The sequence below is a fragment of the Peromyscus californicus genome, unplaced genomic scaffold (assembly GCF_007827085.1).
Source record: "Peromyscus californicus insignis strain IS unplaced genomic scaffold, ASM782708v3 Scaffold_4__1_contigs__length_199733344, whole genome shotgun sequence".
In the NCBI taxonomy this organism is placed as follows: Eukaryota; Metazoa; Chordata; class Mammalia; order Rodentia; family Cricetidae; genus Peromyscus; species Peromyscus californicus.
The window spans coordinates 37,212,415-37,233,483 of NW_026294562.1; the positions used below are offsets into that span (position 1 = coordinate 37,212,415).

Sequence of the window (21,069 nt, forward strand, 5' to 3'; positions counted from 1 at the left end):
AAGTCCACAGCCCACTGGACCCCAGCTTTTCTGTACATGTGTCTGTCATTCCTTCATTTCCCATCACCCCAGTGAGGTCAATCCTAATGCCATGCAGGTCACGGCAACCCTGAACTCTTCTAAAATCCCGTGTCCCAGAGGCAGATGTTTGGAGACTCACTCGGAGCTATTTTATGCCTTCGCTTCCCTTCCAGTCTCCTGACCGCTCTACAGCAAATGCTACAGAGACAGTACGTTTAACTTCCTCATCTTCCCATTCTTCAACCTAGCTGGGCACTGGGTTATTCTCTAGACAATCGTTTTGATGGGGAAGAAGCCGAGGATCAAAAGTAAGGCTAGTAACTCGTCTTGGTTTGCTTGGTACTTTTCTGCTCTCAAAACGGAACTCATGTTGGGGACTGGCTCAGTCCTGGGCAAATCAACACACTGCCATATCAACCAAATGTAGAAGCAATGGCCGGGAATCCTCGGTGGTTTTCACTCACCTTACACATACATACAAAGCCTAGAACAAACACACACAGACTCTTGGGTTGTTTCTCAGTGGCCAGGGGAGTAAAAACTATTTCAACAATCAAATATCATATATTTATGGGGAAGTTAAGTTCCAAAGTCAACCTAAAGCAAAAACTGGTTGTAACCATGACTGCTCATTACACACTTTCAAATTACCCATAGGATAGTATGCACACAATGAATTTTACTAGATGTTAAATGTCTTACAGACATTCAGTTTTGGGGGTTACTTATCTAAATTGAAAGGAGACAATAGAAAAATCTCTGAGCAAATGTTGGAGTATTCACCTCCCCTCTCCTCTCCCCGCCATCAGTTCAACTCATCCACTGTTTTCCCTCATTCTATCAGGTGGGCTAAACCTCAGCAATCTTAATGCAAGGGAGCACATTTGTTTGCTGGCGTGAGTCTGAGACTGTGCCATCTGGGAGAGGTGGGGTTAGTGTCAACCCTGCTGGTTGTCAACTGTGCACGTGATAACATGCTACATGTCCATCCTCCCATGGGAAGAGGGACAAGCTCCACCAGCCTTAGAGTTCGCTGCTAGAAGTAGGTCAGTCTGTCTGCCAGAGTCTTATGGCAGGGAGAGATTAGTGGAGGATGAGCGGCTTCTTAATGTAATTTATGTTGCTTACTGGACAGTTATTGTAAGAACACCTTGTTCCAGAGGTTATAGAAGACAGTCGAGCAGCAAAACTCTCTTGGCTGAGCTATGAAGGCAACACGCTGGCTAAACTATCCTCTGAAGTAAAACTGACTCCCTTCTGGTTATTCCAAAGCAAGCCAACAGCAAAATCAAACTGGATATGCATTAAGGAAGCCAGAGTGTAGGCAAGTATGTTGATTGTTTTAGTTCCTTATTTATTTTTATCTTTTTGAGACAGGATTCACTATGTAGCTCTGGTTTCTTAGAACTCTCTATGTAGATCAGGCTGGCCTTGAACTCACAGAGATCCCTCTGCCTCTGCCTCCTGAGGACTGGGGGTTAAGGGCTGTGCCACCATGCTCAGCCTTAAATAATACAGTTTTTAAAGGAAAGTAGAACTTGGAACCAGTGGCTGTGGCAGCCGAATGCTAAATTTTAGGGTAGGTGACGAGTTAGTTTGGGGCCTCACCACACTACGTTCTTTCGCGGTTCCTCTCATGGTTAACTTCTGGAACATCTGGATTACTGCCGGGTCTACAGTGTCAGACCCAGCCCTTCACTCCTGCAGGCAAACTGAGCTCTTCTGAGGCTCCTGCCTCCCCTGTCTGTCTGTGTAACAGTCTTCCTGTGCAGCCAGTGACGGCCAACGGCTTTGTGTGTAACCGAAGTTAGCGTATCTGCACTTAAATAAGGGTCTTGAAAGACAGTCACAACCTCAACTTAAGTAGCTCCCACTCCTGGGTGCTTAGTAGAGCACAGTACTTGACAGACAGCTGGTTTGAGGGCTCACGTCTCTCTCGACCTCATCCACTGTGCTGACTGGGAAGTTCTCTTGGTTTCAGGAATTCCCTACTTTGCATGGCTTCTGAATTCAGAGTTAAGGCTCATTATAGGTCATCATGAGGAATCACCGATCGCTTCATACTGCACTTGGTCAAGAAGGCATATGACTTTGGATAGTACTGAAATAATATCTATTTTTTTTCTATTTGCTTTTGTCAAGGATGAACTTGACAGCTTCCCTTCCCCTAAAAAAGAGGTGAACTTGGTGGTTCTCAAAGTTGGATATCTAAATCAGCACCAGCTCTGGTAACTGGTTTGAAATCTAAGTTCTTGGAACCTAGTTCAGATGTACTGAATTAGAAACAATGAAGAAAGGACCCATAAAATACTTCACAAAACCTTCCAGGTAATCCAGATGTGTGGTTAAATTGAAGAACCACTGAGTTGCTGAACCGTTAAAATGTAAAATGGTAAAAAAGAAGGGATAAGACCCTCTCAGTGTGTGTGTGTGTGTGTGTGTGTGTGTGTGTGTGTGTGTGTGTGTGTGTGTGTGTGTGTATGTGTGTGTGTATGTGTGTGTGCGTGCGCTGGGCAGGAAACAAGGCCAGAGAGCATGTAATGTCTATTTTCAATTGTACCAGGAAGACACAAGTGAGTCCTGTCTTGTGCTGGGATTATCCTCATACCACCCTGGTCTACTGTACCTTTTTGCTGACTGGTCTTGGGGCCGCAGCTGAACCTGGAACATCGTTATTGCCAGAACCATAGTAAGACATCCGGCTGCAGTTGCGATCAGCAATCTGAAACACATAAACCATGACCCACGGTCAGCGGCAAACTGGAAGGATGAGGCAGCTTCCTGGAAACCACCTCAGAATTCATTCTTATTCAATGTCTTTTTCTGTAATAGAACCAAAATAACAGCCACATATAAACACAAGACAAAGAAGGTAAATTAATTTCCCTTGCTCCTAAGATAATCGCGGCTAATGGTTTAGTGTGTGGTGACATGGGATAAGAGGGCAGTGAAGACACAGGAACCGCTTTGGAGGACGGTGAAGCCCCCAGGGGATAACACAGGGTGCGTGGAGAGCGGCCATCCTACAACGGCAGTGACGAAAACCAAAAACGTAACCACAAAACCCAAGTAAACAAATAAAGAAAAAACCCACTAACTTCAGAGAGAGAACGAAAACACACTTAACCAGACCAGGAGAGAGTTCAGAGGTCATTCTGGAAATGCTCCTGACTGGGCAGTGCTCTATTCCCAAAGCAACACAGCGGATAGGAACCTGGGGTAAAGATAAAGGAAGCCTTGGAAAATTCTTTTAGACTCTTAAGTACCAGATAATTTATGAGGAGAGGGGAAGGAGGTAGGAGGGAGGGAGGGAGAGAAAGACAGAGAGAGAGAGAGAGAGAGAGAGAGAGAGAGAGAGAGAGAGGGGAAGAGGAAGAGAGAGAGAGGAAGTAGTAGGGAGGGATTTTGAGTGGCCTAGCCTTTTTTTTATTTTTTATTTGTTGCTTTGGCCGAGAGGAAGGATGTGCTTTTTGAGAGATGTCAGCAAGGAGAGAAGGTCAGCTAGTTGCTACTCAACCTCTCTGAGCTAGCAGGTTTTCACCCCAGCCTTTGAATCTCGAGTTTTATTTTTAAGTAGAATGTAGGAGATTTAGTTAAAGCTCCCTTTAGTGTCAGCGAGACAGAATTCCCGCCAGCTGTGGCCAGAAGCAGGCCAGTAACTGCAGAGTCACAATGGCTGACTGAATAGCAGCAGCTTAAGGTGCAGCCACTGTGTTGAAAATAGAACAACAGGAGACAAATATGAACCTGCAAAGGGAGGGATGGAATTCAAAGAAGGCGGGGACACATGAGCCTGAGATTCTCACAGCATCATCAACATGGGACAAACCACTAAGATGTGCAGTCCAGATGGAAATCTTGTGGTCCTGTACAATAAATAGGTGCTAGGAAATCCTCTCTTCTCAGAATTTGACAGGAGCAGCAGCAAGAAGGCATTTTAAAGAGACCCCTGTGAGTCAGTGGCAAGGGGCCTTTAGAGGCCAAGTCCTTCTCTGCATAGCTTGCTCTGAAGACTCCAAACTGTGCAGAGTTCTATATGGAAGGAACGTCACAGACTGCAGTGAGATCTACTAGCTCCCCAGAAGTGGACAGGAAGTGTGTGTGGACCAAGATTCGATGCCAGGAAAAGAGGAGGGTCCTAGGAGGCTAGAGGGCTGAAGGGACCATGGCAGATAAAATGTACTGTTCATGAATGCTGTCACAGCTACCCACAGGCACCAGGCACATAGTGACGAACACCAGCTACACACAGGCAGGCACAGGAACACAGGTTACCCATGCACAGGGGCCACATGAAGGTAGGCACACAGGCTTACAGACAGACACACACATGCATGCTAGTGAAGGCAAAAGGGAAGACCTTTGACCTCATGGCCATATTTACACAGAATGACACAAAAGTGGCACTCTGCGGAAAAGAGTGATATAGTGGATGACATCACCACTTACTGTTGGGTTCCCTAGACATCTGGTGCCAGCCACTTTGTGCTGACTTACAGTCCCTGAGATGTCCAGCATTAGCTGTCGTGGTTCATGGTGGCTATCCATATCAGCACCATGATGTCTAAAATGAACTGGCCTGTATAGTCTTTCATTCCCAACACAGCGGCAAATGCTGAAAGGTACTAGGGTGCATGCCAGTAGAAAGCTTGGTGACAGTCCCTTCCAGTACCTACAGACTGAAAGTTAAAATACTGCCTGCACCATAAACCATACCACACTTTGGTTGTATGGCAAACAACCAAAAGATCAATGTAGGAAGCACACAATACCGTAAAGTTTCTGCTGTCAACTGAGGCTCACACCCAAACAACCAGAGAAGGACCAGTGAAATGGCTGCACAGAGATGGGATCAACACCTGCACTCAAACAAGTGATGACATAAAGGTACTCTGTACTTGCTTCTAGGCATGTGAACACAGAGCCAGTAAGCATGCATACATAACATACATGAGACAATCTGCACCTGTGGACACACAGATCACACAAAGACCATTTGCTCCCAGTGCCCTAAACATGAATTCTGAGGATGTGATTGAACCACTAAGCTACAGCTCCAGTCCAGTGGGAAGGAAGGCACTGAGTCCTATTAAAGTCCAGTCCCACATGATATTGGAATATTTCAAATGAAATAGGCGATCAACCAAGCCAACCAATGACTCAATCCCAGATGTACAAGTCCCACTGCAGAAACATAAGAGAACTGAAAGTTCAAAGCAACACGACTCTTCCAATAATGGCCAGTTTTATAGCAATGGATTCCAATGGAAGAAAGAAAGATGAAATCCCAGACTAAGAATTTAAAAAGTCAGGCATGGTGTCATAGATCACTATATTCCCCAAAATTACCCTTCATAACTGAAGGAGAAAGGAAAACTTTCCATGACAAGCACAAATTACAGAATTTTCATGCCCACTAACTTAGCACACACAAAAGAGAAAGATAAACATATCTATGAGGCCATAGGAAGGAATAAACCACACTCGAATATTAAATAAGCAAATGAGGAATAGAAAAATATTAAACACAAAAATAAGAGAATAACAATAATTAATGTGTACCTTTCCATAACTCTAAATGTTAATGGTCTAAATTCTCCAATCAAAAGACAGAGACTACTAGATTGGAATTAAAAACAAGACCTATTGGTTGTCTGTAAGAAATATACCTCTTCACAATGCCTTACATGGCCTTAGGGTGAAAGCATGGGGGGGAAAAGTATTATAAGCAAATGGAACTAGAAAGCAGGCAGGGGTAACTCTACCAATATCCAACAAAACAGATGTTAAACCAAATTAGTAAAAAGAAATAAAGAAGCCACATGGTGGTGGTGCATGCCTTTAATCCCAGCATCATGATGCAGAGGCAGGTGGATTTCTGAGTTTGAGGCGAGCCTGGTCTACAGTGAGTTCCAGGATAGCCAGAACTACACAGAGAAACCTTATCTCAAAATAAGATAAGAGAAACCAAACAAGAAAGGAAGAAGTCAAATTATTCCTATTTGTAGACAATATAGTTGCACACATAAAAGATCCTAACGTGTCCACCAGAAAACTCTTATGAGAGTTTACTTTTAGCAAGGCACCAAGAAACAAATTCAATATACATCAATCAGCAGCTTTTCTATATACCAATAACAAACACATTGAGACTGAAATCTGGAAAATAGTCTTAAAGCACACAGAAACAAATCTAACCAAGGCAGCAAAAGACCCTTACAATGGAAATTTTAAAGCCTGGAGGATGACTATATAGAAAACAGAAAGCCCTCTTATTTATGATCATGGAGTGGAAGAATTAATCTAATGAAAACCGTTTTAATATTGAAAGAAATCTACACATTTAATGGTACCCCCATCAAAATTCCAATGACATTCTTCACAGAAATAGGAAAAAAATCACTAAAATTCATATGGAAGCACCAAAGACTCAAAATATCCAGAGCAATCATGAGCAAAACATGCTGGAGGTATCACAATCAATATCTGATTTCAAGTTATACTACAGGAGCATGGGAACAAACCAGCATGATACCGACATAAAAATAGACATATAAATCAATGTAATAGAAGAACCAAAATCAAACCCACAAAGCTACGGTCATGTGACTTTTGACAAAAATGCCAGAAATGTACGTTGGATAAAAACAGCCTCTTCTGACCGGGGGGGGGGGGGGGGGGGGGGGGGGGGGGGGGGGGGGGGGGGGGGGGGTAGTGGCGCACGCCTTTAATCCCAGCACTCAGGAGGCAGAGCCAGGTGCATCTCTGTGAGTTCGAGGCCAGGCTGGGCTACAGAGAGAGTTCCAGGAAAGGCGCAAAGCTACACAGAGAAACCCTGTCTCCAAAAACCAAAAACCAAACCAAACCAAACCAAACCAAACAAACAAAAAACCAGCCTCTTCAGTAAGAGAACCCTTAACATCACTAGTAGGAATGCAAATCGGTCCAACCATTATGGAAATCAGTATGGTGGGTTCTCAAATACTGAAACAGCACTACCGTCTGACCCAACTAGACCACATCTGGCTATGTACCTGAGAGACTCTCAGTCACATGCTAGACAGATATGTGCACAGCCATATTTATTGCATCACTAATCACCACAGTCAAGCTGTGGAAACAGACCGTCTATTAACAGATAAAGAGGTACGTGCACACACCATGGAGTTTTATTCAGCCATAGAGAGCAAAGTCCTGTTGTCTGCTAGAAAATGGATACGACTGGAGACCGTCGTATTAGAAGAAACAAGCCAGACTCAGACAAATACGGCACATGTTCTCTCAAGTGTTGTACCTAGGATGTACAGACACACAAATCCACTTAAATACACATGAAATGGCCCGGCGGTGGTGGCGCACGCCTTTAATCCCAGCACTCAGAAGGCAGAGCCGGGTGGATCTCGGTGAGTTCGAGGCCAGCCTGGTCTACAGAGCAAGATCCAGGACAGGCACCAAAACTATACAGAGAAACCCTGTCTTGAAAACAACAACAACAAAAACCCCAACAAACAAACAAAAACATATGAAATGAAAGCAGAGGGGAAGAAGGAGACTGTGGGTGTGTGTGTAAAGGGAATGGAGATGGGGGAGGTATTCAGGGGTGAGGGTACAAGCACATGATATACTTGACAGAAACTGCCTTCATAAAACCCAATGCTGTATACAATGAATATGGACAATTTAAAAAAAAATCACAAACACCAAACTCACATTAGTAGTTCTAATTTAAAAAGTCATATGATCATCTTGTAAAAGTACTATAAAAGCATTTGACAGAGGTAGTGAGATGGCTCAGTGTTTAAGAGCACTCGCTGTTCATGCAGAGGATCTGAGTTCGGTTCCCAGCACCCACATCATGGCTCACAACCAAATGTAGCTCCAGTTCCAGAGGATCCAATACCCCCTTCTGGTATCTTCTGGCAACTAGCAACATGTAAATTAAGTAAATATTTTATGATATTTGACAAAGCCAACATAATGGAGTCAAACAAGTACCTAACTAGTCATGGTGGCTCACGTCTATAAACTTAGCATTCAGGAGGCTGAGTCAGGAGAATAGCTGTGAGTTTAAGGACAGTCTGAGTTACATACTGAGTTCTAGGATAACCTGGGTTTAGAGAGACTCTGTGTCAAAAAACTGAAAACAGCCGGGGCAGTGGTTGGTGCACGCCTTTAATCCTAGCATTCAGGAGGCAGAGGCAGGTGGATCTCTGAGTTTGAGGCCAACCTAGTATTCCAAGCAAGTTCTAGGACGGTCACATCTACACAGAAAAACTCTGTCTTGAAAAACAAACAAACAAACAAACAAACAAACAAACAAACAAAAATCTAAAACAACAAGAAAAAGATTCAGGTACCAACAGTTCCTTCAGTGTGCTGGGAGAGCAGGGAAAAAGTGTGAGAACAGTGCCCCACAGCGGTTTACTGTGGTACTACACCAAAAATCAAATGTCAAAACCCCCTCCGAAAGGGCACACCCTATTCTCTAAATTTTCATCAAAATAATTTCTACAAAATAATCAGAAAAACATTACCTTAGCATATATAGAAATTTAATGTCTTCATTTTTATTAAAGAAAACATAAAGGCAAGTTTGTCAGCAACAGCCACAATCAGGCCTTGCCTATCCAATCAAAAACTGGCAGTGCTTGCCCCTGTTTAAAACCGCTCTGGGCAGTGGGGTGAGGGCACTCATTTGGAGCATTTGCTCATTTCTGTGTCGAGCAATAACAGCAGCAACACATTTATTGCAGCTTTTTTGGATATGCTAAAACCCACTGGATTATGAACTTTACAGGAATGAACACTATGGCATGTAAACTGCATGTTTTAAAAATCCCAAATAAAACATTTATTAGTTATTGAAACTGTCAAGATAATGAAAAACAATGGAAATCTAAGAAATTATCATATGCAGGAGAAGCTTAAGGAGACATGACTGAAAAATGCTGTGTGGAGCCCTCGAGAGGATCTCAGAATGGAGAAAAAAAAAAAAAAGACAGTAGGGAAAACTGAGGAAATCCAAGTAAATATAAGCTGATGTCAATAATTATACATTAATATTGGTTCGTAAGCTGTGATAAATGTACCATTCTAGTGTAAAACACTAACAACAAGGAAACTGAGTCACTGTAGCTGTGTTGACAACAATTGAATGAATATTTGAAAATAGCTACAAGAAAGGCCTCTGAGTGCTTCTAGCATGAAGAAACAATGTATGTCTGAGTAACGGACATGTCAGACTGCCCAGGTCTGATCACAACACACTGTACACGTGGATTTAACATCATACTGCACCCACTAAATGTGTCTAACTGTTCTGTGCCAATTAAAAATTAAAAACAGTAGATTCCAAGCACTTTGGAAGGCCTACATGAGACCCTCACTCAGAATAAATAAAACTAAACAAGAAAGTAAAGAGTGTCTACAATGTCACATCTCAGCAGGAGAAAAGCTCCATGTGCTGCACGGGCACTGTAACACACTGTAAATGACTCAAGACAGCTAGAAAAGAGTATGTTAGTATTCTCACCACAGAGGAATGATGGATGTGGGAGGTACTAAATGTCTTAAACAGCCTGGCCTGATTAACGTACAGTGCACTTATTTATCAAGATACCACACCGTACCCAGAAACCTGTACAGTATGCATCAGCTAAAAAGCACAACAATGAGTGTGTGTGGCCTCCAGGGATCGCCGTGCCCCTACCTTTGAAGACATGATGTTCTTAACCTCCTCGTCTGCTGCACAGTGTGTTCCAGTCAGGTCTGGGTTGCTGCTGCTCATCACACGGGCCTGCATCAGCTTTGAACTCACGGCGGCAGCAGATGTGCGTCCATAGGTGTGGTATCGGGGGTCGGGGACGACAGCGGGGCCACCTGTACCCCAGCAGCCAGAGACAAGTAAAAAGACAGGACAGAATCAGTTACAGAGCTTGAGAGGGACCCAATAAGGGACGAGTGGAAGGAAAATGCAAACCTACCAGCTGGGGCTGGAAGGAGGCCTCATTCTGCAGGCATGAGGGGCAGAGAGGCGATGTTGGGTGAAGTGGGCAGGGTGTGAGGTGGGGAGACGTGGGGAGGGCTGTGGGGAACTGGAGACCAGTATGTCACTGCCACAAGGAACCAGACCCCAAGGTTGCCAGAGTTTCTGAATTCTCAAGCAAGATTAGAAATACGAATATTTTTGTTGGATCAATATTTAAATGATGCAATCGTATAAGTCATGGAGGAAGGTTGTTCAAAATGAATCATCCACAGTTATCTTTTGAGGACAGGCATATGCAACGTCTCAAAGTGAGTCCAACTCTGGTTTTAAAGTTGGACGGAAACAACAGATTTATGTAAAATATGACTGAAGAGACTGAAAAGGTGCAAAGGGTATTTAGATGCGGGATTTTTAAAAAGTTCATTGATGATATTTTTTATATCATGTTACCAGACATTATGGTTTATTGCTTATGCAAATACCTAAGAAGACTGGAGAAATGGATTATTATTAATCTGGCTTGGGGGAACGAGAACTTTTTTTTTTAATAAAATGAAAAGTTTCAGAACTTCCGGTGGTGTTATCTACCATTGGATAGACACTGTTTTTTGTTTTTGTTTTTACTATTATTCTAGAATCTGACAGTCAACAGTTCTCCATCTTTTAAAGCAGATCCTCAACTGATTCCCTGGCAACAGGAGAAAAGGTCACCGAGAGATTACCAACTAGGCAGACACAGCAAGTACAACATGAAAAGGGAGAAGAAGGGAGGGAGGGAGGGAAGGTGAAGCATCTAGACACTTTTCATTGCAGCACTTACATACGTTTTACTTTGAAAAACAAAACCGAACCTTTAATCCCACGGTAGTGGTATGAGGCAGGACCCTGCTAGGTCCCTGTCCCCTCGGGAAACACTACCTGACTTGGGTGCATCCCTGTGCAGCTCAGGCAGCCGGAACACGTAGTGCACGTAGGAGGCCAGCAGGCAGTTCCTCCCATGCTGGTCCTTTCTCAGGTCCTTGCTGTTGTGCAGGCTATTTGCAATGGCCACCACAGACTCGAAGGCAAACTGCGAGAAGTTTGCTGAGGAGCCAAGAGAAACGAGAAGTTGGGGTAGATGTTCTCAGGCCAGTTAACAGTATGTCCTCATCACTGACCACCTTAGAGCCAGGCAAAAGAAATGTTGTCGGGAGGCAGCTATGTTCCAGTCAGCTTCCACGTGCCAGCTTTCCTCACCACAGACATGCTCACATTCCCTCTGTGTCGCTCAAGCTGGCCTAGAACTCACTGCACAGAACTCTTGCTTCAGTCTCCTAAAGTGCTAAAATTATAGGTATGGTAGCATAACCCACCATGCCTGGTTCACAGTCCATTCTTTTCTTCTGCCTTTGCTAAGAGCAGTTTCCCACAACCAGGACGTGTCCATGTTCATATGCCATTGCTCTCTAAACTCGGTTGAGAACAGACTACGCAGTGGGTTCTGCAGACTGACATCATCAGCATCACTTGGGGCTTTATCCTTAAGCCCCACCCCAGAGCAGCTGAACCAGAATCGACATCTCAACAGGATGCCCAAGAGATGTGAGGGCAATGTATAAATTTGTCTTAGAACAGATTCTCATAGAGACGAATCTAAATAACGTACCCAGGTTATGATACTCTCCACAGCAGGTCCATGCACAGTCTGGACCATACTGGTCTGGTGCTCCAAACCCTCCATCGTTTGGCTTTAGGCAACTTTGTGCCTGTTCCCGCTCAAATTCAGCTAAGTCCTAGTGAAGGAACCATCAGATGATTCCCCGCCTTCCTGGTCCTGATCACGCTTCCATCCTCACCTAGAGTGTCTTCCTTGCCTCCTGCCACGAAATCACACTGGCCACCAAGTCAGACCACCTCTTCCCCGCTCAGTCTCCCCCACGAAGCCCGCAATGTCCCCCCAGTGATAGGAATCCAAACCGTACCATCCTGAAGCTGTGCCTGCTGGTAATTTAGCCTCCCCGTGAAGGCTGGAAACCATTCCCAGACCGAGCGCACTTCTCACGATTTTTGTGCCTCCTCCTTCCCACACTGTGCCTCCCGCAGTACTGGCCAGAGCAGAAGCAGGTTCCAAACGGACGCTTGCAGACCAAGTCCTTCATTATCTTCGTGTGTCTATTTGTGGTTTTTTTTTTTTTTTTTTTTTTGAGGTGTGGTTTCTCTGTGTAATAGCCCTGGCTGTCCTGGAACTAGATTTGCAGACCAGGCTAGGCTCGAACTCATAGAACTCGAACCCATCTGCCTGCCTGAGTGCTGGGATTAAAGGCATGTGCTAGCATGCCTGGCCATGTGTATATGTGTTCCGTGTGTTCCTGTCTGCCTGTGCATGCAGAGGCCAGATGCTGACACTGGATGTCTCCCTCAGTTACTCTCCACCTCGTGGTTCGGATAACATGCCTGAACTTGCCAAGTAGGCTACGACGGCTGGCCAGTGAGCCCCAAGTATTCTTGGCAAGTAACTGAACTACTGCTCCACCCCCAAAAGCTTTAATATTAAGGATCCTATTTAAAATCATTTTAACATTTGTGTGTGTGTGTGTGTGTGTATGTGTGTGTGTGTGTGTGTGCTCACGCGCACGTGCACCACGGTGCACATGCGGAGTTCAGACAACTTATGGGAGTCAGCACTCTCCTTCAACCACGCGGATCCCAAGGGTCAAATTCAAGTCATCAAGCAGGCTTGGGGACAAGCACCTTTATTTGCTGAGCCATCTCAACAGCCCTAAGAACCCATTTTAATGTTCTTCCTCTCTCCCTCTCTCTCACCCCTCCACTCCCCTTCTCTTCCTTCAAAGACATTTTTTACATTTATTTATTTTATCCTATTTGATGTACGTGAGTGTTTTGCCTGCATGCATGCATGTGCACCATGGGAATGCAGTGTCTGTGGAGGTCAAGGAGCCACCAGACTCCTTGGAGCGGGAGTTACAGATAGTGGTGAGCTGTGTGGGTACTGGGAACCGAACCTAGGCCCTTTGCAAGAGCAACACATGCTTTTAATCACTGAGCCATCACTCCGAAGCCCTTCTTCCTTTCTCTTTTAAACACGTACGGAGTCTGACACAACAGTCCTGGACTCGAGCTCACGACCAAGGTGCAAAGACGGCTCCCAGCATCCGTGGGTTTGGGGAAAGCCACGCTTCACTAGGCAGAGCTGTGTGGTCTAGCCATGCCTCCTCCCAGCCCACGGCCCTCTACCTGTTTGGCCAGCGATGACCATGGGCTGCACAGAAAGCTGGAAGAGTTTGTCCAGCACCAGGTGTAGGAAGAGCACCAGGGGCTCCAGGCGGGAGGAGTTCAGGCAGATGATGCTCAGCTTCAGCTCGTGCTCCAGGGAGCTCTCCGTGATCTTCTGGTCCAGCACTCGGATAGGGAAGGTCACTTGGCTCTCCAGAGAGTGGCAAAGGGTGAAGAACTTCTCCAGGTGGTTGTCCTGGGAAGGTGGAAGAAGGCAGAAGGCGATGCTCATGAGGTGTTATTCTTTCAACATTCACCCAGGAATTTGGTACACCCCCTTAGCCAGTGCCTCAGATCAGAAGTCTCAGTCCCGGATGCTTCCAGCAAAGGTAATGGACTTCTTTGTAGAAGGTGCTGTGCAAAATGGGGTGGGACCTTTTTTGTTGTTGTTGTTTAGTTTTTTGAGACAAGGTTTCTCTGTGTAGCCACGGCTGTCCTGGAACTCACTCTGTGGACCAGGCTGGCGTCAAACTCACAGAGATCCACCTGCCTCTGCCTCCCAAGTGCTGGGATTAAAGGCATGCACCACCACCACCCAGCTAAAATAAGACCTTTTAGCAACTATTAATCAAAGAAAAAAAAAAAACCAGGCTTCATTCCATAGGCAGAGTTGGTGTACTAGGTATCACAGGCCAAGAAAGGGGGCTAATGAGATGCATAAGCCAGCGGCGGGCCTTGACATTCCTTACCTGGGTGTGAACAGAAGAAACAGCTTGCACTTCAATATTAAATACCCCCTTATGGCCCTCAGCCCACTTAATGGGAGGATTCTGTAAAGGGACTTTCTGTGTTAAAGAGAAAGAAAGAAAAACGATTAGCAATGTGATTCCCCTTTCCAACTGTCAACAAACAACTTGTCAGTGAATGGCAAGGTTCTACCAACAGAGAACTTCCATTGCTAGGAGTCAGAGTTCTTTCGCTCAAGTTCGATTCTACAACCAAACTAGTTATTTTCACACTGACAAGTCATTCACACTCCCTGGGCCTTAGCATTTGTTCAGATGCCAGGAGAGCTGAGCCGGGTCATCTCTCTCCAACCTCTTATTCAACACTGATGCTCTTTGATGCTAGGAATGTAATTAAATGATCTCCCCATTAATCAGGGATGTCAGGACAGACACTGGAAACTGGAATGCATTTGAACACCCAAAATAACTTCCTTTTTAGCAAAGTGTTTCTAAGACTGCTTGGCTCCTGCTTGTTCATTATGCTTCTTCCATTTCATCTACCACCATCCACTTCCTTAGGCCTCAGAGAGAACGCTTTGCCTCAAGCTCCCACTAGTATTCTGTTTCTCGAGACTCTAGAGAGATCAGACAGTGTTGGAACAAGGAGGGCCCAGCCTGGGTTTTGTGCCTCTTTCATCAAAATGATAGGATGCACGCTATGTTTGCAAGGGTAGGAGCAGGGTGGTGGCAGGAGATGGGGACCCACGGGACTCTCGGAAGGTACAAACTGGAGCCCAAGCTTACAGAGCTCTACTTGGCCCACGGGGTATTGGACATTGCTGTGAATTTGTTGTTAATGTTTAAAAGTCAGCACAGTTCATATAACAGACCAGTTTCTAACTTGAGAGCTGGAAGAACAGCAGCCTTGTCTCCCTGCACAGTTCCAGGCTGTGGAGCAGCCTCATGTAAGTGACTTGGGGGATTCTTGTAGACACTCGAGTTTGCATTTGTAACCTAAAGTAGTGGCATTCAATAGAAACCCAATAGGAATCAATATTACTTTTTCACTTGAGAGAGAGACAGAGACAGACAGAGACAGAGAGAGAGAACACGTATGTACATATAAAGGACTGAGAATAATGTTAAAGAGTTGGTTCTCTCCTTCTACTATGTGGGTCCTGGGAATCAAGATCAAACTCAGGTCGTCAGGGTGGGTGGCAAGTATCCTTATCCACCAAGCCATCTCATTGGCTTCAAAAATTTTAAATTGTTGAGAAGTCACACTAAAGAACACACGAGAGCAATTTCAGCAGACTATTGCACTTAACACAGGATGGCCCACTCTTTCCTCAAAGAGAAGTCATAAAAATTATTAATAATTATTCTATTTTTTCCAATACCAAGACTTTGAAATCCAGCCCATATTTTACACAAACAGCTCTGAGTCAGAACTAGCCCACTCAAGATCTCACTAGCCACCTGCTGCTACTGCTGTATTTGATAGTGAAGGGCAAGGAGGGCCTGAGGGTGAGGCTGTAGGGTGGAAAAGAAACTGATATTTACTTTAGCATTATTTACCTCTTGATAAGCACCACTTCAATTAATGTCCACTGCACCTATAGTCAGATATGGACTTCACTTCATCTTTGAGAATCAGAGGAGGTAAGTGATACGCCCACATTCACACAGTTGGAGAATGGAAGACTGGTATTTGGGATTTGGATTTGTCTTAAAAATTCAGGTTTAGCTGGGCGCATGCCTTTAATCCCAGCACTTGGGATGCAGAGCCAGGCGGACTTCTGTGAGTTCAAGGCCAGCCTGGTCTACAGAGCAAGATCCAGGACAGGCACCAAAACTACACAGAGAAACCCTGTCTTGAAAAAAAAACGAAACAAAAAAACCCCCTCAGGTTTAGACGGATGTGGTGGCACATGCTTGTAGGGAGGCAGAGGTAGGAGGATCAGGAGTTCAAAGCCATTTTTGGCTACTTGGTGAATTTGAGGACAGACTGGGCTATACAAGACCCTGTCTTAAAAATCATTTTTTAAAATTTCAACAAAGGAACAACAAAACCTCAGGTTTTTATCTATGCTTTTGAAAAAAAAAAAAAAACCAACCATAGGAGTTCTACCAAATTAGAATGTGGAGCTTAACGTTTTTTTCCTGGCCTTTAATGATGGCTCACTAGGCTGTAGACTTTGGTGATCTTCCTGCCTCACTCATACTGGGAGGACAGAACGCACCACCTTGCTTGGCTCTGGAAAAGCAGTTGTGAGGGTTTCTGCAAGGCACTGTACACCGAGGGCATAAAGATGAACTGGAATGAATATTTCCATCCTCAGGCTAGCCTGGGGTGTCCAGGAGAACAGCTTTAGTCTAAAACACAGGGAAAGAGCCAGCTTGGGGCGACAGAAAATGGCAGGGAAGGAAGACTGGGGAGGGTCTATCTAAACGGAAGCTCCTGGAAATTTCTTCAACTTAAAACCCCAAAGAATAAAAGGAAGAACTACGGGCTACACGGTCTTGAAAGGTGAACTGACCAACGTCACACAGGCCGCATCTGGACCCTGATTCAGACAAGTGTAAAAATAGGATCCTTGTGGGGAACAGGAAAGGTCGCTGCTGAATGGGTAAAGGATGTTATTCAGGATTATGTTAATTTTTAAGGTCCACCAATAATACTGTGATGGCTAGAAAAAGAATTGTATTTTCATGATACATGATAAAATATTGATGAGTAAGACGATTTACTTAGAAATAATACTCACTGAGGTAAACCTCTACTGAAAGGGTGAGAGATGTGATAGTGGGCTGAGAGTCATGGGAGTATCTTTAGACTGTGGTATTGCCACAGACTGCAAGGGCAAGAGGAACAGCCAAGACAGGAAGGGCAGAGGCTCTGGAACTGGCATCTTTACAGTCCAGCCACCCTGGCTGTGACCAATGGCCCACAGAGGAACTGCTGATTCGGGCCTGGACACACTCTGAAAGGATTCTTGATAGGAGCAGTGTCTATCACGAGTGGGCTCAACCTGACTCCTAATCTATACAACTGAGGACTGCAGACAATTCAAGGTAGCCTTGCCCCAGGTGCAGCTTGTGTCTACAGAACATTCTGCTGTGGTGATGTCCACATGAGGAAAGTTTCTTTCACTGCCAAATATTCCTCCCATCCTGTTGGAACAATGTGCTCTCAGAAAACACAGGGTGCTTGGAGATGACAGCCCTAGAGAAACCCCGCAAGTCACCTCAGACCTCAGACACATCCTCGGCAACGGGACGTGGGTGTGGGAAAGTGATCCTAGACCACAGCTGGACAGGAAGCAGCTACCAGACAGCGCTGGTTACCTCAGCAGAATGTATGGAGTAGTTGGGTGGCAGTTTTTCCAAGGCAACTGGGAGACAGTAGGATCCGGTTTGAAGACGTTCGTTTAAGAGAATCGGCAGCCACTGAAACAGATGATGTCAAGAGCAAAGTGGTTCTTATGGCTGCGCACAGCCCTGGCGGTTTATCTAGCTCACAGTCATCAAACAAAACTAAACGACGACTGGATATTGACCAGGCCGCCTTCTGCAGCAGTTTCAATGCACTCCTTTGCACTGTAAATTCCCTGAGAGTCCCTGAGATGGTAATGTCAATGATTTGCTGCTTTCTGGGCCCAAGCAGCAGCATTTCTTTTTTTTTCTTTATGGCCAGTATTGGCTCCTGTCCGAATATCAATGTCCAGTTTACCTTTCATGTTTTTTAAAGAAATAACTTTTCCCCCTGGAGAGCTATATACATGAAGCACTTAAATTTGGAAATAACAGATATTGCAATGCCTTTTTTCTTAAATAGATGAATATCCGTTAAAGATTACCCCCACCAGCTTTCCATTTGAGGTAATGGTTTGAGACAATTCTCTAAGTAAAACCATTTCTACTCTGGGCTATAGTCCAGACTAGCACATTTTACGGCTCCTGACAGGAGACAAGCAAGGGAGCAGACTGACGCACTCTCCGCAGGGACCTTGGCTCCATCGGCAGTTGTGTGGGGGTGTGGGGGTGTGGGGGTGGGGTGTGGTGGGGGCGTGTAGAACAAGCTGGAAGCAACTCACCGAATACCCCAGCAGACTTTCTCCGGAGGCTCCCTGCTTCTGCTGACAGCTGATGTGGTAGAAGGTGAACAGGAGGTGGTGATTCACTGTGAGCTTGGCGGGGAGCTTGATTTTCACTTCTTCATAAAAGTCGGGAGACCTGTATCCAAAGCACATTGGACACAGATCACTTTTCGGCAAAAGAATGACTCCCGAGTCCCAGGCACAGCACCGCCCGCCCTTTGCTTCTGAGCTATCCAGCGCCTGCATGCTGTGGGGCTTTTCATTTACTTTATCCTGCTCCTAAGCTATAAGGCCTGGAGGCCAAGATGACACTATGAGAAACATTCCAGCACATAAAAACGCTCAGAATCTGAAGACTTTGCTAGAAAGGACTTTACCCGCACGATGGAAAAACAACTCAATCTGGAAAGAGGATGAGGTTCAGAGTACTGCTCTGACCTCTTTCCCATCTCAGCCCCAAGAACAGGACTGGCATGTGGCTGTCCCCGCCAATGACTGTGCTAAGCTTCACATGTATTACCTATTCAGTCCCCGTGACAAGCCTGGCCCGTGTTTACATGAAGCCCCTAAGGGAGTCTAGTTATCAGGCAAGATGAAACCCTAGCTGACATCACAGAGATGTCCCTCCTCAACCTGTGAGGTGTGAGTGAGGTTAGAGGGTCCCATCCCTCACTTTACTGACATAATTGAATATACCATTTTTCCTTTGGTTGGCTTAAAGTAGGTAAGGGGCCGATGACAAGATGACCCAAGAGAGCTGGGCTTTGCTTCTGGCCCTCTTTGGATCTCAAACCAAGTAAGAAAATACTCTTCTTTATTTAACACTACATAATCTCTCTATCATCATTTTTGAAATAATTAAAATATTCGATTCCTGAAGAGCTTCTCTCCTCAAAGCCTTAGTTACTTACAAAAATGGTGCATTGTCAACACAGAATTATAGAACGGGTGTAAACTCCCTCTGCCCCTCAGTCCCTAGGTTGCAAAACTGTTGGGAAAAGCACTCATGGAGTTCAAAACCAACCCCCCCCCAAAACCTGGGAGATATTGAAATGATTGTAGCATATGTTCAGGACTGTGAAATATACTCACTTGTTATGGTATGTAATTGCTGTGTACACTTCCTGCAGAAATTCAGGCCCGCTGGACTTCCCAAAGATGACCTGTTCATCGATGGAAGGAACCAAGTTAAGGGTGACTTGTGACTCTATCAAATCATCTGCCATCCCATCATCAGGACACTGTGTTCTCACAGAGTTGTGGTTTATAAGTTAAGACTGAGTCCTATGGTCAGCGCGATCATACAGACTAAAAGTGGGGTAAACTGAGGCTTCAAGAGACTAACTAGTGACCAAGGGCACAGGTGTGAGACTGGAAAACCGGAGGTCTCGTTACTGTTTCAGTGCACAGACACAACACGACAACCTCACATTCCTTTGTCCTTAGTGAGAGGCTAGGATCTTCTTCCCTCCAAGGACATGGCCTTGGCCATGTGGGAGATGGCCGTCTCCACTGCCCTGGCCACCTTGTGCAGATAGATACCTCATGGAGTCTGCTGCAGCACCAACAGCACAGGGTTTGACGAGTGGCCTTGCTCCTGGGTAAAGGAAAGAGCCTTTCGCTCTCGATGCAGCAATCCAGAGACCAGGCCCAGGGTGTGGCGAGTGGAGAACTGGCTGAGATTTCCCACCACCATCCCTTGGCTGAGTACATTGGCCACACACACACACCTGGAGGCCCCAGTGGTGAGCTGCCAGGGCTAGGGCAGAGAGGCTGAGGGCAGTCCTCCAGACCGACCTTCCCTTCTAAACACCCCCCTCTTCAACCTTTCCTGCCACTGTTGCAAGGGGACACCTTGCATCCGAGAACAGGTGGGAGAGAGGAGTGGCTTCTAGAAAGTAGAAATACGAGGAAAGGAAGTACTAGGAAGAAGTTATGTCTACCAGAAGAGGATGAGGCAAGAAGTCAGCACCTCTCCCTCCCTTCACTCTGTGCTCAGGCATGCCCCCACCAACCGCATGTTGCAGGGGATCAAACCCAGGACTCCCATGCATGCTAGACCAGTAATCTACTAGTAGCTACAATCTCAGCAGAATATTAGCTGCATTCCATTACTTTTGCTAATAGCTAACCAACCATGTAATTTACTAGCAAATTTGGGCATTTGGGGCTTCTCAGACACTATTCTAGTCTGCATTATTGGTTTATAGTTTGCCTCAGGATAAAGATCCATTTCGAAATGGTGTTGAGGTGGTGTTATTATTACTAGGCTATGCTTCGGATTGCTTTGTAAATGGCCTCACACTCACCTAAGTGCGTATGTGGGAGAAATTCAGCCAAATAGTGAGCACTGAGCCACCCTCTAACTTGTAGCGTATTAGAACAGCATGGCTCCGTGGCAATGTGGGGAGACCCCACCAGATCTTTCAGTCCTTTAAAGCGGTCTGCAGTTCCAAGGTGTGACACCTCACAATGGCGTCATTTGGGAAAGAGACATAAGACAGATGCTGTTTCCCCACCACCATCCCAGGGACAATACTGGACTAGCCAGCAAGGTCCCTGCATGTGTTGAGTAGGCTATGTTGGAATGAAATACTCTGTATGTGGCTCACTGGTAAAGCATTTGTCTAGCATGATCAAGAGACCTTGGGTGGGTAGTGGACATACTCTGTATACTGAGGAACTCAAGATTTCATCCCTGTGAATGGACAAAGAGAGCACAGCCTGCCTGACTGGAGGCAAACACTACCCTCTCCTTACCGGCATAGCGTTGCTGGGGTCTTCTCCACACATAAACTGGATCTTTATTGTAATGTTCCGGGCAGATGCTAGTTTGTTAGCAAAGTTCAGTCTCTGTGGGTAGACATAGAGAAGATTTCTGGAAAAGAGAGAAGCCCATAATCAATAATCAGTATCTAGAGTCCCCTTCTGCTCACAGACCAACACCCGAACCTGAGGTCTGAAGTAAGGCTGCTGAGCTGCATCATCACCTGCCCCTGCGACCCTGGCCATGGTAACC

At 45.4% G+C, this 21,069-nt stretch overlaps 1 protein-coding gene across 2 annotated transcripts in view; it reads right to left on the bottom strand.

Moving 5' to 3' along the window:
* Positions 1–21,069, bottom strand: part of Dock8 (dedicator of cytokinesis 8) — a 203,397-nt gene that overhangs the window by 68,036 nt on the left and 114,292 nt on the right. For both annotated transcript variants that reach the window (XM_052712081.1, XM_052712082.1), the window contains 9 exons: positions 20,811–20,928; positions 19,143–19,213; positions 18,048–18,186; positions 17,299–17,400; positions 13,972–14,067; positions 13,244–13,478; positions 10,928–11,092; positions 9,731–9,900; positions 2,648–2,743 (listed from right to left, as the gene is read on the bottom strand). In XM_052712081.1, coding sequence (XP_052568041.1) covers positions 2,648–2,743; positions 9,731–9,900; positions 10,928–11,092; positions 13,244–13,478; positions 13,972–14,067; positions 17,299–17,400; positions 18,048–18,186; positions 19,143–19,213; positions 20,811–20,928 — 1,192 coding nt within the window. The remainder of the gene's footprint in view (positions 1–2,647; positions 2,744–9,730; positions 9,901–10,927; positions 11,093–13,243; positions 13,479–13,971; positions 14,068–17,298; positions 17,401–18,047; positions 18,187–19,142; positions 19,214–20,810; positions 20,929–21,069) is intronic.